Source organism: Carex rostrata, chromosome 17 (genome assembly GCF_964058835.1).
Source record: "Carex rostrata chromosome 17, lpCarRost1.2, whole genome shotgun sequence".
In the NCBI taxonomy this organism is placed as follows: domain Eukaryota; kingdom Viridiplantae; phylum Streptophyta; class Magnoliopsida; order Poales; family Cyperaceae; genus Carex; species Carex rostrata.
In genome coordinates, this window is record NC_135934.1 from 3,568,090 (window position 1) to 3,584,565 (window position 16,476).

Genomic DNA, 16,476 nt, shown 5'->3' on the forward strand with positions numbered 1-16,476 from the left:
CAAAAATTCATTTTTGAGTTAATGTATTTCGATCGTCCGATTTGCTTTAATATCCGTGCAGATTAGATCCACACTAATATTAAAGAACTTTTTAAATTATAGGCTGTGACTGGATTGAATCCGCTTAATATCAGACGGTCAAGATGCGTTAACTCAAAAGATACTCTTTTGACGTAACGCAGACCATGCGGACTCGTTTAGGTGTGCGTATCCTCTGAGATATCTCAACTTTTGCGTGACCAACGTGGCCGGTGTTTATTCGGAGGTGATGTAGGGTCAGTATTATGTGTGCCTTGAGATTCGTGCAGAACGTATTTAAACGGTTGGGATATTCCATAAAGTCACGCAAAGTTTGAGATATCTCAGAGGATACGAATTCCTCGTATAGTAGGAGGCTAGGAGCGCTTTCTCTCCTGTCCTCCCAGGGTACGCAAAAGAAGAATAAAAGGAGATAGAAACACAAAAGGGAGATTGCTTTCGTCGAAGCTTGTCGGCAGTCGACGCCGCTTATCTCGTCTAAATCTCCAATTCATAGCTGTCCGCGGCGAGTCTCGATCCTTCTCCGACCGTGCAGGATTTGTCGCCTTTTGATTGCACCGCCTCGCCGTGATTTTATTCCCCTTCTCCTCTTCGTAAGTCTAGGTATTCTCTTCGTTTTCTCCCTTTTTTGTGCTTGCTGTTTCCCTCGGCGGTGACGGTGGTAGAAATAATTCTTAGTGTGTCAGTGATAACAATTTTGAGGTGAATTAGTGAAAAGATTACACCAGATTATCCGAATTTACAAGGTAATTTTGTAAATTTCAGTGCGGTAATTTGATCTTATACCCTTGTTTGTTATCTGGCATTGCCTCTAGGGGTCTCACTGCACCGCTCATGCATAATAAATCTTTCTTTCTTTTCTGATTTAAGCCAAATGAACAAATTGGATAGCCAGCAAATGCTTGGATTAGGGATGCTCAGCTGTGTATGATACCTGTTTCTGTGTAAAATTATTCTGAGTATTTTTAGGGAAAAAAAACCAAAAGTTTTTCTTAGCCTTTATTAGTTAAACATTTTGCAGCATGCTACTTTACCGTGCTTAGAATTCTGCAAGATTAGTAACATATCCTGTACCATAGATAACATTTCCTGTACCTTTTGTATGAGCCCCTCTGATTGATTTATTGGTGTCATGTGTAGACAATTAAAATCAATTGGACATTCTCTTCTCTTTCACCAAAAAATTGAAAATCAATCTAGTTTTACAATTCAGGCAAGAGAACTATGCAATTGGTGCAATAGGTTGCCTTTTTTCTCTGTCCATCGTTCTTCAGCACATGAATATTGTTCTTTATTGTTCTATATACTTGGAATTTGGAAGTTGACAAACTCATAATTGATTTGTTCTTATTTTATAACTTATTTCACTCAAGATGTTTGTTGAAATGCTCAAGTCTAAATTGTGTGTTTCTGTTTTCCAGTGCGTCAAGTAGCAACTATATTTTAACCTATTGTGTTATATTTTATAGCTTGTACACTTATAATTAATAGTTTAGTCAAGACTTGATCTTTTTTATATTTGTATTAGAAATTTTCTATTATAAATTCGATTTTAGTTTGGGACTAAAGGATTGGTTGTTGTTGTATTTATAAATTCGATTTTAAAAATTCAGCAATTAACTGGTTGACCAATAAATAGTTAACTCGAAATTTTATCGGACCAGTGTCTAGTTTGATTATGATATCATTGATCACAATGCTACAATCAAAGGCCTCTGGTTGTGTGGTATGGATAGTAACGAGATTTTTGTTGAGTAATAAGTAATAGAGAAATTCAGGAATGTTGTTGTATTACTTCATCTAATTTGTGTATAAAATAGGGGGTTGCAAACATCACCATGTCAAGTGGGTACAACTTTTAGGCCTTAAAACTTCTGGCTGTAATTTCTTCTCTGACCCTACTTTGTAAAGCCTTGTAGAGAAATTTTGTGAAGGAACCCACCATTTTAACTTCTATTATGTATCTAGGCAGTTCTGATGAGAGAAAATTACAATGTTAATTAATAACATAATGAGTGTTCTATAGGATGTTGGGTTCTTACTTTCTGGGTTAATCTTTATAATTGAGGAGGATATTTTACTATTTGAGTGGGGGTTGGTACATAAACGCTGAGACTTGTGAACTTTTTGAGTATTTATTCTCATTATTTATGACAGTCATTTTTATCAAATTATTTGTGTAAATCAATGTGTTGTTGATCTTTTGTTGTAGCTGTTTTGCTTGACTCTTGCTTTAACTTCAGTTTTCTTGGATATGGTAAATTTTAATATGTGTAATTAATCTCTGCTATTTCATAAAAAGAAAAATGTCCAAACGATAGACGCAAATAAGTGCCATCCGTCTGTAGTTACTTTATATTTTGATGGAGGGACTGGCTTAGTTGAGGGTTTCACACTATTTCCAGACAAAGCTTAGTTGGTTAATTAGTAAGTCGTTGTAGAGACAGATGAAAAAATATTCATTTCTCGTCAATTGTTTGATTTCTTTTCAGGTGCAGATAAGGAATTAATTTCAGTTGGAAATGGAGGATGGCAGATGGGATCCGTTAGAATGGCTAGGACTGGATGCGTCAGCTACTGTTATCAATTACCTCAACAGCCCTGCTGATGTGGCGCGGGCCGCTGCTGTCTCTAAATCTTGGGGCAAATTTGGTATTAAAGCAATCTTTCTTCTTCTTTTTTAAAAATAATTAATAGAAGACCCCATATCTGCAGCAGTACTGGTATTAAGTTTTACTTTTTTTTTATTTTTTTTCGGCTGAACTAAAGCAGTCTCAGATATTCATATTGTACCAGCTGTGTATTGTGTTTTTTTTTTCTTTATTAACACTTCCACTTACTAATACTTAATGTGCTTCTTGAAATACTTTGTAGTTATTTCAAATGAATTTGGCAAGAGACTGTGCATGAAACTCTGCCCTGAAATCACAAATTTCACCGACATTGAATTACTGGATAGATCCACCTTAAGACCTCTTCAAGAGGCCAGCTCAAGCACCTCCTCAGAACAGATTCTAAAGAGAGCACACCTAGTCTACACATACTTTGCTCATTGTCTTTTTACACAAAATTCTGACAAGGCCTGTGTACTATCATGCATTGGCGCATCTAGTACTGATAATTTCCCAGAGGAGAGCATAGAAAACACACTTGTACCAAATGAAAGAGTTGAAATGAGATACTCTTATTGGTCAAGTGGTGGTCAAAGGGATCCAAATGTGCAAGAGAGTTTGGTTTATCAGCTCAGATCGGGTTTGTACACTGTCAGTGAGATAAGGATTCAACCTTTCAAAGGTTTAATTTTTTTTTTCTACATACAATATTTCTTGGGTACTTGTTTTTTCAGGTCTAATTGGACAGTCACAGAGAAAGATTGGGTCAAGTGGTTACAAGTAACATTTTGCAGTTCTTACTTTAGGTGGTCCCCAGGGTTGATTGGGGATTATTTTTGAGTCAAATTGTCAATCCCAAACATGCGATTTAGTTGGTTGTTATTTACTGCATGGAATTAAGGATTGCAATACTAGTGATTTGAGTTGTAATTGCCAATTATTATTATTTTTATCAAACAAGGGAAAAAAGCACACCTCTCCTTTGGCATAACCATCAGAGGAGTATACCTCCCATTTTATTAAACATAATTAAACAAGTTATTACAATTTGCACCTAATACATCCACACAATATTGTCATTGCAAATTTAATAGATAATTGTGGTTAACATGGTTACATTGGGCCTTGCACAACTGTAGCATAGCTTGAGGCTTGGTTGTGTTGAATTGACCAACACAAATTTTTCTTAATTAATAAATTGGGAGAATCAGTGATGAAATCCAGTACTGCACATTTGAGCGTTAAATGGTTCATCAAAGCAAATTGGGTTGAGATTTAGTGGCATATTAGTTGATTAATTGGGTTTATGGTGCACGCTTTAATTGATCATTTTGGAGCTGCTACCAAAATCTGGTACCAATGATTTGGGAATCAACTACAGGTGGATTGTGGGTTGTATTGAGGCATGCTCAATTATTTGATAGCATTTTTTTTATCTTTTTAAATGCAGCCTTCTTCCAGAATGGCCATCCGATTTATTCTGCAAAGCGTGTTAGATTTCGAATGGGTTACTCGAAGCTCGACTTGTCAGAACTAGACCTTATTACTGGAGAGGAAGAAATCCTATTAACTAGAGATGAAAATTATGTTTGGACCTACACTTCTCCCGAGTATCCCATGTCTCAGGTGGGAATACTATTAGATATTTTGGAACATATGTAGTAACTCATGCTGTCATCTATCTTGTAGCAAACCAGTTATATGGATATACTGGTATTTAGTACGGACCAACGGTATGATTTTCTGTTATATGAAAATCGGTGGCTAAGCCACTTCTTTCAAAAAAAAAAAGTACGGACCAACATATTTATTAAATTATGTATAGTACCGTTGCTGCTCCAGGCATATGGCATTGATTTTTTTAAGCTCTATAATTATCATCGCATTATGTACTGTATTTAATTATGTACTACACATATGACAGGCCTGACAGTAAGATATAATTTTTTTTAGCACTGCATCATCTCATAGGGTATTGCTTAGTATCGACCAACATATGTATATAATTATGTACAGTACCGTTGCCGCTCCAGGTTTATGGCATTGATTTTTTTTAGCTCTGTAATTATCATCTCAATATGTACTGTATCTAATTATATACTACACAGATGACGAATCCATATCCTCTGAGGTAACCAAACATATCTGTTTAGATTCGGACCATCCGATCAGAATCCGGGCCTATCCGTCCCAAGATGGAATGCACGGGGTCCCTTCAATACTTGTGCGGATTCTGATCGGACAGTCCGGATCTAAACTGAAATATTCTGTTACCTTAGATAATATGAATTTACAGATGACAGGCCTGACATTAGGATATAATTTTTTTTGCACTGCATCATCTAACAGGGATTGAACCAAGCTTCCATAGGCATCTGCCTGACTTGGATACTTGAGAAATTAGTTCCCAATAGGTCTAGTTTGCTAATGCCACAATATATATATATATTTTTTCTCCCTAACCAGGCAAGTAGTTTGCAAGCATTCAAATTACCTCGCCCCATTCTATGCATAGGCGGCATCCTAAAGATTGAACTGCTTGACCGAGTTCAGAAACAGGAAATGGATGGTCTATACTACATCTGGTGAGTTTCTAATTTTCCCCTTCAAAACTTCAAATTTCTTTCCAATCCATTCTCTTTGAATTTTCTCCTAACTTTTTTCTAATCTCTACTTTGAAGTGTCTGTCATGTACAAGTGATAGGCTGCCAAGTCTCCCCCGTCCTAGATGTTGCCACATCAGCGAACCACACTATTCTCAGATACTGCCCTCAAGCTGGCACGAGATCTGCAACAGCCGAATTGTCAGAAGGCTTTTCTTCAAATGACAATGAGCGGCCCCGTTGGCAGACTTTAGCTGACAGGTTCCTACCCAATACACTGTTCAATACCCTTTTTGGTGGTGTGCCCGTGCAGATTCTTAACGTGGAGGAAGATGATGATGATGATGATGATGGAGATGGCGTTGGTGATGATGGCGATGATGGCGATGATGGCGATTATGATGTTGATTTGCTTGATGTCCCCGAGGAAGAGGCTGATGCATAAATAAATCTGCTGCCCAAAGTTTTTTATGAATGGGGTGTAGTATTGTGTCTTGTTTTTTCCTTTTTTTTTTTTAATCCTTTTCATATTTTCTTGTTTTTGGCTTTGTCTTGTAACAGAAGAGAAGGATTCTGTGTTGTGTAGATTAGAGAGTTAGCTGCTGTTACGCATATTTCAGAATTTAAACTTTTATATATACATAGTTTATAATATATATTTTTTTTTCATGTACTAAGTTATGTTTGGTTGCAATGTTAGAATAGTAAGAATCGTAAAATTGATATTTGTCTTATTAGAATAGTTTGTTCTAACTTTTTTGTGAGAATAACTTATTCTAAAAGACAAACAAGTTTGATTCTCTATCTAGCTATTCTAATCTAACCAAACACCGAATAGCTTGTTCTCAAGAATAGTATTCTCATTGCAATCGAACATAAAATTAGCCAAAACATGCATAATTGTGCCTATGTTGGAGCCAAAATGATATGCCAAATTACTAACCAACTAAATTAAAAACATGCAAGTATCAACGTTTTGGTTTCGACGATAGTAAATCAAAATATCAAATGAAGTGATTATAACGGTCACTTCAAAGTATCAACGTTTTTTCAGTATGAATTTTCTCCAACCGTCCGTACATGAACCCGATATATTTTTTTTAACATTTACAAAAATAAACAATTAAAGATGTAACCTGTATATGGCGAAATTTCGAATCTTAGTATGAACATTTTTCCATGAAGCGTCTCTGTACAAGTAAAAAAAAAGGCTTCTTCAGAGAGCACTTTTTAGTTAAGTTCATGTAGGAGTGTTTTTCTAATTAATCAATCTTTGATATGCTGTTGCATTTATTTAATCGAACAATTTTAAGGCAAGTTATCCAGTTATGTATTCAACATTATTCACTTAATTTACCTTCTCAAATATCGCAAATTCATTTGTGATACAAAATGTCAGATGCCATTTGCTCATTACTCATTACTCAATAAAAATATATATGATGCTAAATACAACAATAAAAAAAAGAGGAGGGTTTAAATGCCTCTATTTTTTGTGCCTCTATCATGCCTCCATTTTTTAAAACTTAAATAACTCAAAATTTAAAACTTAAATGTCAAAATAAAACAGTTGGATGTGATCTATGTTATTTTCTCTATGTGCCCATAAAAAATTATTACATTTTAATTTTGCTTTTATGTGAATCAATAAGTTAAAAAAATCAATGTCTATAAATTATCCACATTAGTATACATTTTTACAAGCTCAAGATGACAACCAAAACAAAGTTGAAATGATATAGTTTTTTACACGTGTATAGATAATATGATGTAGTTCATATCCAACGGTTTTATTTTGAATTTTAAGATTTGAATTTTGAGTTATTAAAGTTTTTAAAAGTAGAGGGATGATGGAGGCACAAAAAATGGAGGCATTTGAACACTCCTCATAAAAAAAAAATACTATTTATAATGCAAAAATGAACAAAACAATATCAATTTTTTAAATGTATACAGGCCTGTCCGACATTTTTATTTTTACCCCATTAAAAAATTATTTTAATAATAATAACCAAAATTTAGCAACAATTTTAAAAATACCCCACCCGTGGAAATTTTTCACGGGCTGGAATTTTAATTCCCATTTTTTTTTTTATAAAACAGAAATTTGTTTTTATTTTTTGTATTGAAATATTAGAAATGTTGGATATATTTCTTTGAAAATAGATGGAATACAATATAATTTGATTTATTAGAAAGACTGTAACAAATAACCCGGATCAATATTTTCAGGTCGGATTTTTTGCGGTTGTAAGAAAAATTAATATATTTCTGTATGTGTTATTGGAAAAAAAATAAAAAATGCTTAGATTCTGAGTTATTGATCCCGGTTCAAAAGTCACTTCTATGTAATATAGAAAATATTGTGATCCTTCTAAGATATTTAATTTATGGAAAGTTGTATCTATTTTTCAAAAAAATAAAAAACTTTAAGTTATTTAATAATTATTATTCAAAAAGAATTCTCAAAATAGATACCACTATTCATAAATTAAATGTCCTAGAAGGATCACAATATTTTCTAGATTACATAGAAGTGACTTTTGAACCGGGATCAATAACTCATAATCTAAGCATTTTTTATTTTTTTTCCAATAACACATACATAAATATATTAATTTTTCTTACAACCGCGAAAAATCCGACCTGAAAAATATTGATCCGGATTATTTTTTACAGTCTTTCTAATAAATGAAATTATATTGTATTCCATCTATTTTCAAAGAAATATATCCAACATTTCTAATATTTCAATACAAAAAATAAAAAATAGAAACAAATTTCTGTTTTATAAAAAAAAAATGGAAATTAAAATTCCAGCCTGTAGAAAATTTCCACGGTGGGATATTTTTAAAATTGTTGCTAAACTTTGGTTATTATTATTAAAATAATTTTTTAATGGAGTAAAAATAAAAATGTCGGCAGGCCTGTTATAGAAAATGTTTTCGGAGGAATCGTTATCCTCGTATATATATGTGTGTGATTCTCTCTAACGCTTCCTAAAAAAATTTGTCAGATACAACTTTGATTTTTTTTTTTTTGTTTTTTTGTAAATGCTAAAAAATGAAAAAAAGTCGTCATGAATTACTTAACAAATTTTATGTACGGTAACTGGATCAGTTCAGAGATTGTTTGGTTTCTTTGTAAACTAGTCTTTATTTCATTTTCAGCTGATCATTGATCAGTGGAATCCAAGGCTGGCGGTCGGGAGTCGGGACTGAGTCTGGACTCTGGACCATCCAGTCAAACACGAGATACACATATACCATCTAATCTCCAGTTTAATCTATTGGAGATGTCCGTTTTACTAAAATATGTTATATGGAAATTCAAAGCAGTGTCTCCAGTATTAGATTGAATGGTGATAAGTCGAAGGAAAAGGGAATTTAAATCCAATCGTCCAGCCTAACATTTGAATTCATATCACCTTATGTAACAGAATAAATATTTTTAAATATAGACCGTCCGATTAGAATCCGCACGATTATTAAAGTTTCCCGTGCATTCCAGCACAGGTCAGATTTTCCCCAATTCTAATCGAACGGTCCTAATATAAATAGAAATAATCTGTTACCTCAGAGAATATGGACTATTAAAATTTCCGTTTCTTGTGAAAAAAATTAAAATAAAATGAAATAAATTACTAATAATACATCTGTCGACTTCTATTTATTTCCACTTCTCTCGAATATCCTCTTTTGTTCCCTCGATTTGGGATTTGTTGTCCTAACCCTAGATCTTCTAACCCTCGATTGGAACCCAATTCGAGTCGATTTGAATTCGCGCTCTTGTATTCTTTGAATCGATCTAGGGTTGGGAACTAAAATGGCGTCGAGAAGGCGTATGCTCCTCAAAGTCATCATCCTTGGCGACAGCGGGTTAGTCAAATTCGATCTGATTTCTTTTTGTTTGATTGTATTTATGGGGAATGTTTTATTCTAGCTCAGAAAAATATTGATGTTATGAGAAAGTGGATTTTTGTAATTTTTATAGATAAACGAAATTGCGGTTTTGCTCCTAAAATTTTGTTAATTTCAGAGGAATAGACACTCTTACAATTACACATTATTGGAAGCAAATAACTTTATCACCTTTTCTGATTCTCTCTCTGTTTTTTTTTTTCTTTGAAATGGTAATTTCAGGGTTGGGAAGACATCTCTGATGAATCAGTAAGCACAAATCTCTGTCTCCAAATTATTTCGTTTGTACTTAATCAAAAGCACTTAGATCTTTACAAAATATTTTTTTGCATGATTTAGATATGTGAACAAGAAGTTCAGCAATCAGTACAAAGCAACAATTGGTGCTGATTTCTTGACCAAGGAGGTCCAGATAGATGACAGACTTTTCACATTGCAGGTTCAATTGCATCTTCTAAGCCTCCAATTAGTGCCCTTATTTTCAGTTCGGCATGTATATATTTTGTTTGACCAGTTTCCCGAGTATTGTACTTGGTTCAGTTATGCCCTGGACTTTTTCCTTGTTCAATTAACCCTTAAGTTTTTGGCACTGGCTAATATGAGATGTTTTTTAGTTTTTGATACTCATCTGTGCATAATGTATTCGTTTGGACCAGATGACACTAGAAACCTTATTTGACATTTAAAAGTTATTATTAATTCACAGAAGACCCAATTAATTAATTGAGCCAAAAAATAAGTTTCAAGGATCTGATTGCATGAAGTTGGAATAGCTTTTTGGTTAATTGAACAAACATTCAGGGGCTTCATTGAACTGAGTGTCATGGTTTAAGGGCAAATCCAGACTGTTAGTTTCTATATTTTTACTTTATTAGTAGAGTTTCCAGGTGAAGTTTCATTGCAAAAGCTCATGTTTACAAGAACAGCTTAATTTCATTCTGGATGGGTTTTCATACAGAATCAAACAAGGTTTTATTCTATTTGAGAAGATAATAGAGCAAACCTTCTCTCCATTTTACTCTTACCTTCTCGATCCATTTGCATTACTAACTGATAACAAACATATGGGCTTAGCCCCACGGTTGGTGGATATGGGTACATACAAATATTACAATTGAAGCCGATTCAAGTACATCAAGTTAAACTAGTAACATATATGTATTTATGGATGTATCTAGCTGCATACATTGTAATTCACACATCACTCGTGTGATCACCATTTAACTTACGCTTCTCCTCTTTGAACCCAATAATACTACAGATATGGGACACAGCAGGACAAGAGAGATTTCAGAGCCTTGGTGTGGCCTTTTATAGAGGTGCAGATTGTTGTGTGCTTGTATATGATGTCAATGTTATGAAGTCTTTTGATCACCTTAACAACTGGCGGGAGGAATTCCTTATTCAGGTAAAAAACTTAAATTTTCAGCTTAAGGTCCCATACAATTTCAAGTCTATTGCATGCTTTTTGTTACAAAAAAAAGAAAAAAAAGAAAGCAAAGTTGATATGGTAAAGAATATATTGTCTTTAATGAACCTCAAATTATAAAGCACTGAAATTTCATTTATCATCTAGCTCATCAATGGCAAACTGGGGAGCATGCCATTTTTTTGGGGGAATGTGTGTGATGATTTCAGTTTAAATTTGATTTTATAAATGGTGCAATTAGGCTTTTTATGCCACAAAATTTGTTATTAAATCAGTTGGAGCTCTAGTTGTGTTAATAATTTGGAAGGCTTATAAAATTTATCCTGTTAGTTTTAAGTTAAATACAGAAGACACTTTGTTATAGGTGTACAGCTTGCATGTTGTTTTGTTCTCTCTGTTTTTTTTTTTTTTTTTTTTTTTTTTTTTTTTTTTTTCTATAAATGAGTATAACTAGGATTCTGTTGTATTATTTCAGGCCAGCCCATCAGACCCTGAAAACTTCCCATTTGTTGTATTGGGAAACAAGATAGACGTTGATGGCGGAAACAGCCGTGTGGTGAGCTCTACTACTATTCTTTTTAAGTCAAATTATAATTTTCTCTGAAGGAATTGCAAATTGGATATTGTGGTTTTTATTTGCATGTCCTGAATGAACATTAGAAAGTGGCAAATCTAAGATCATAAATGTTACTACTAATGATGCTTCTTGGACTGTAGAAACAAAACTTACCTTATTTATTTTATATTGTTTTTTTGCTATTTTTAGGTTTCGGAGAAGAAAGCTAGGGCATGGTGTGCATCAAAGGGTAACATTCCTTACTTCGAGACATCAGCAAAGGAGGGATTTAATGTTGAGGCAGCTTTTGAATGTATAGCCAAGAACGCCTTGAAGAATGAACCTGAAGAAGAGATGTGAGTATTATTAATTTCTATTGAACATAAATAGCGGCATTGTTGTGCATGTATTCACCGTTTATTTATTGTCTTATTTTGTTGTTGTAGTTATATGCCTGACACTATTGATGTCGCTGGTGGTGGAAGGCAGGCGAGATCGGCAGCTGGTTGTGAATGCTAGAAAAAAGAAAGGACACAAAATATGTTGTATCATCTATGAGACTTAACTTTCCTTTATTTGTTATGTAGTCACATAGTATAAATTTGCATGGTATTTGTGTTCCAGTCCATATTTCAAAATTCAAAGTGTGGAAAATTGGTTATTCGTTGAATTGTTGAATTTTATCCGCTTCTATGTGTGGCTCTGCTTTTATGTGAGGAGCACTCACTTGTGCATGCTTTGACATGCAAATCTAGTTTCTTGTGTCTAAATAATACCCAACTTTCCTTCTTTTTGTATTTGTCTTGGTGAAATTAATTAAACTTTTCAGTTCTCAGTCTATTGCTTTTGTCAGGTACAGAAACAAATAATATTGTCAAATCTTTAATCTGATATATTATTGTTGGCAAAGCTTTAACAAGCTCACAAGTTGATTGCAAATATAGAATGTTGACTTAAATGAATTAGAAAATAGAGTGAGGCTATGGTAATATGTATATTACGGATTGACCTATGTTAAGAATTCATATCTTCATTTTTAAAGTTCAATCAGTCAATTAATTTAAGCTGTTAAATATAATCTTCATATCCACATTTTACGTTTTAATATGTAGATATATATATATATATATATAGAGAGAGAGAGATGGGCTATGGTGCATTGCAATGCATGAACTCTTTTATGCATTGCACTCTAAATCATGGATTTAAAGTCCAAACGACCAATCCGAACCGTTCATCTTGTTCTTCATATTAATATGTGCTTGGGGACCAAATTTTACATTTTTTGGAATTTTTTTACTATTTATTAAGCAATTTTGAAAGTCGCTGATCTGATGGTCCAGAAAATTTTACTGTTTTTTACTGTTTACAACAAAACAGCAATTTTCAAAAATGCTTAATAAATAGTAAAAAAATTCCAAAAAATATAAAATTTGGTCTCCAAGCACATTTCTATATGGATTAAACATCTAACGGTTCGGATCAGTCGTTTGGACTTTAAATCCGTGATTATAGTGCAATGCATAAGGGGATTCATGCATTGCAATGCACCATAGCCCATCTCTCTCTCTCTATATATATATATATTTAGATAGGTAGATAATCACTTGGAATGAAAATTCCGGACCATTCAAATGCAGTGATTTTTAACCTATTCTTTTGGATAGTAAAAGAATTTCAAAAAAAAAAAAAAATTAAAATTTGATCTCCAAATACATTTTCTTATGTGTATCATGTTTCCAGATCGACTGAAATTGAAAATAGGTTCATAAATCCATAGCATGACTCAATCCATAATATACATATTATCACAAGTTCATAACCTCACTCTTACAATATAAAAGATGTACGATTAATTGCTACAGAGCGCATGTGATGTTTCTGGAGACTGGAGGTCTCTTTTTAAAAGCTTCTAGATTCTATTCATGCATTTCTCTCCAATTGAGCATATGGCTAAAATGAATAGTGCGAGTAACAGAGAGTTTTTCATGAATGTACTCTCCTCTCCAAAGCAAAACAATTTTAGGGGCAATGTGTGCTTGCTTTTTTGGGAACTAGTGTTCTGTATTAGTCTAAACTTTAAGGTAGAATAATATCTGCTAAAAGCACCAAATGATTTGGAGAATAAAAACTGGTGGAATCCTGGTAAAGACACTGTACTAAGTGTTTCCACAGAATAAGGACGTACTATAGTACACTTGATTCTTCATGCAAATTACAGGCGCCCCAAAAAAACACTTTGTTTTTTCCACATACAACACTTATATATGGTCACAAAATACTCTTTTCCCAAATCCAAAAAATCTCACACAAAACAGTTTCTGAGAGAGGTAAAAAGAGAGATGGAAGAGGGTAAGGTAGACTTGAATAAGAGGGGTTGCATCAAGGGAACTAGAGGTCCCTGGGTAGTAAGGAGGAGAGGGAAAGATGGAATGCTCGTTACATCTTTGCGTAGACCGAGTGAATGGGAGCGTGAAAAGAATAGAAAGAGGGAGCAGAGACGAAGAATGGTGGCCGGAAAAATATTTGCGGGTCTGAGAGCACAAGGCAACTATGCCTTGCCAAGAAATGCCGATCAGAATGACATTCTTAAGGCTTTATGCGAGGAAGCGGGGTGGCATGTCGAGGATGACGGGACCATTTATCGCAAAGTAAGAAGATAAATTGAGTGGATTTATATCTTTTTTTTATGAAATTCTTTCGCATTATAGGATGTTATTGAGAAGTGTATAAATAAGTTCAAAAGATTTATTGTACAAGTTTTTGTAAATAAACTGTTTTATTCAGGTTCCCACATTGTTCATCAAGTTTTACCATCTTTGGTAATAAAAAATTAAAAGCCAGACCTTTGCATTTTATAGTTAAAATAATTAGAAATTGTATTATGAGCTCAACCAGTTTTTAAAATTGTTTTGCCTTCCTCATATTGAATAGTATTAACATATGTTGTGCTTGCATCAAGGTTTCTCCTCATAAACTCTAACAATGAATTTTATCTAAAAAATTACATTAGATTTTCAAACTTAAGCAATGAATTTTGGATTAAGGTGGTAAATTGACAAAAGAAATAAAAACAAGACCAAATATTTTGGAAGTTCTCATATGGAATTAAGGATAATTTTTTATTTTATTTTATATGTTTGACAGTTGTAATTTGTACTGCTTTTCACCCTTCTATTCTATTTAAATTACTACGGTTAATTTATTAATGAAGATTTTCATTTACAGAGTGTCACAAGAGCATTTCAACGTGCAATGGAGGCTCCAGTTGAGACCGAAGAAGACGAGTTGTCAACTAACTTGACACTTTCATTCAAGTACATGTAACCTAATATTAGAAAGCTTAGTTAGCTACATATAAAAAAATAGAAAAAAAAAATTAAGCTTAGTTTTCTAGAAATAAAAAATAGAAGAAAATTAAGCTTAAATGTTAGGAGCTTAGTTTTCAAGATATCAGAAAGAAAGAAAAAAAAAATAGAAATTAGGCTTGTTTGCAAAGCAAACTAAAGTTAGCAGTTCTTTGTTTCCTGGAGACAGAGATAACATATATATTAACAACACTTGTGTAATGTTACATATAGTTTACTTCTAATATATATACTAGAAATTAGAAAAATACAAAGATCAAATGTAACAACATGACAGTATATTTGCCTGGTCTGGGACAACTAACAAATTAAAAAAAAAAATCAAGCAAACTGTACTTGATGTTGCAAAGCTTCATAAAATTGTGATAAAAAGACAGTATATACTTGTATAGGTGAGCAATAAACAAATTATTCAAATAAACCAGGCATCGAAATATCAAAAAGACAGTACGTTATCAGTTCAAATGTTTTTTTTTTGAAGGTCAGGGGCAAGGTGCCCTCCGACAATTATCAGTTCAAATGTTGAACTGTTAAATGTTGAACTGTTATGTGGCACTGAGTGGTCATTTGTATATAATAGCGTGCGGTTATCTAGTCGGTTTTTCGACCATAGTTATGGTACTATCTGCTTGTAAAAATGTTAGTCTCAGTTCAACTCTGGCATGGCAACTAAGCAAAACTAACAAAATGATATGAAGGTTAGTCCAGTGAACAGGCAAGACGCAATGGCTAGGTACCATACTTCTCTTGGAAATTTTTCCTTTTGGATTGATACAGAAATCAAAATGGTTTTATCAATGTGAAGACTTGAGCTTTCAACTTGGATTTGAAAAGCTTTAAAATTGATGATAATGGATATGGCAGCGAATTCGATTGAAACCTGTCGATCAAGCCGAATTTGAGACCGGCTTGATCCACAGGTTGGTGCATTATAGTGTCAATTTGCGTTTAGTTAGCCATGAAATCTTCAGCAAAAGGAAGAAAAAGGAACAACAATAAACAGCAAAACAGCGCCAGGCTTATCTTTTCTTGTTTCATTTTTATTTTTATTGCATCCCTTTCAAATTATCTTTTAGTTTCGGGTAGTATAGCAGAGAGTAGAACTAGGGTGTTTTAAGTTCATCAAGTTTTTTTATCAACTCAACTCTAAAATTTATCAAATTAGTTTCAAATGATGAATTTAAACCGTTGAAATTCTTCTACCTTATGAATGATGCGTCTACATGTGAAAATTTAAAGTTTCGAATTTAAATTTCAAAATTAAAAAGTTTATAAATTAATTTTAATGCATTTATTTTTAGATGTTTTTTGACCACTTGATTCTATACAAAATTAATTTAAAATTTTAAAATTTTCACAATTGATACATTACTCGTAAATCGTAAAGTAGTAAGGTAAAAAGATTTTAATGATTTAGATCTATCATTTAAAATCAATACAATAAATTTTAGAGTTGAGTCAGAGAAACTAGATAAACTTCATACGGTAGATTCCTTGATAAATGACTTGTACTGGCAACTGGTTTTCGCTTTAATAAAGTGAAATGTGTAACATGTATTGACAACTGATACTTTTGTACTTACATGGCTCACTAAGAATATCTATATTAATAAAGTTAAAATGAAACTAAATACAGTTGTTTTGTTCGAAGTGAAAATTATTTGTGAATATTATATAATTAGGTGACTTGATTTCTAATTTTTATTAAAAAGAAAAAGAAATACAACTGTCATAGAAATAATGAAAATTAACTTAGAACGGAAAATTAATTAAAAATTGTCATGTTCTATTACAAAATTAGGATTGAATGTAAAATTAGTAATAAGTAAACAACAAATATGATTTTTTTAATTTTGTTGGTTATGAAATTCTCATAGATTCAAAAAATAAAAAAGTAATTGTCACATTAAATTAAAAATTTGAATATCTTTCTCCTGTTTTTCATTTTA

At 32.8% G+C, this 16,476-nt stretch overlaps 3 protein-coding genes across 5 annotated transcripts; all 3 read left to right on the top strand.

Annotated features, from left to right (window-relative positions):
• Window positions 1-410: 410 nt before the first annotated feature.
• LOC144567993 (F-box protein At4g00755-like) lies at window positions 411-5,924 on the top strand. 3 transcript variants are annotated; one of them, XM_078318204.1, is made up of 6 exons: window positions 411-642; window positions 2,532-2,691; window positions 2,914-3,333; window positions 4,102-4,277; window positions 5,118-5,236; window positions 5,333-5,924. In XM_078318204.1, exons 2-6 carry the CDS (start codon window positions 2,562-2,564, stop codon window positions 5,697-5,699), a joined length of 1,212 nt encoding a protein of 403 aa, XP_078174330.1. In that variant the 5' UTR covers window positions 411-642; window positions 2,532-2,561; the 3' UTR covers window positions 5,700-5,924. The 3 variants fall into 3 exon arrangements, with proteins under 3 accessions (XP_078174330.1, XP_078174331.1, XP_078174332.1); XM_078318205.1 differs by having other exon boundaries at window positions 411-632; XM_078318206.1 differs by lacking the exon at window positions 411-642 and adding an exon at window positions 769-793.
• A 2,952-nt stretch (window positions 5,925-8,876) lies between these two features.
• Window positions 8,877-11,997, top strand: LOC144567988 (ras-related protein Rab7). The gene is made up of 7 exons (XM_078318200.1): window positions 8,877-9,132; window positions 9,397-9,423; window positions 9,514-9,613; window positions 10,436-10,582; window positions 11,079-11,159; window positions 11,370-11,515; window positions 11,606-11,997. The coding sequence occupies exons 1-7, from the start codon at window positions 9,080-9,082 to the stop codon at window positions 11,676-11,678; spliced, it is 627 nt and encodes a 208-aa protein (XP_078174326.1). The 5' UTR covers window positions 8,877-9,079; the 3' UTR covers window positions 11,679-11,997.
• A 1,394-nt stretch (window positions 11,998-13,391) lies between these two features.
• On the top strand, window positions 13,392-14,668 carry LOC144568786 (BES1/BZR1 homolog protein 4-like). Its single transcript, XM_078319175.1, has 2 exons — window positions 13,392-13,810; window positions 14,388-14,668. The coding sequence occupies exons 1-2, from the start codon at window positions 13,427-13,429 to the stop codon at window positions 14,484-14,486; spliced, it is 483 nt and encodes a 160-aa protein (XP_078175301.1). The 5' UTR covers window positions 13,392-13,426; the 3' UTR covers window positions 14,487-14,668.
• Window positions 14,669-16,476: the final 1,808 nt, after the last annotated feature.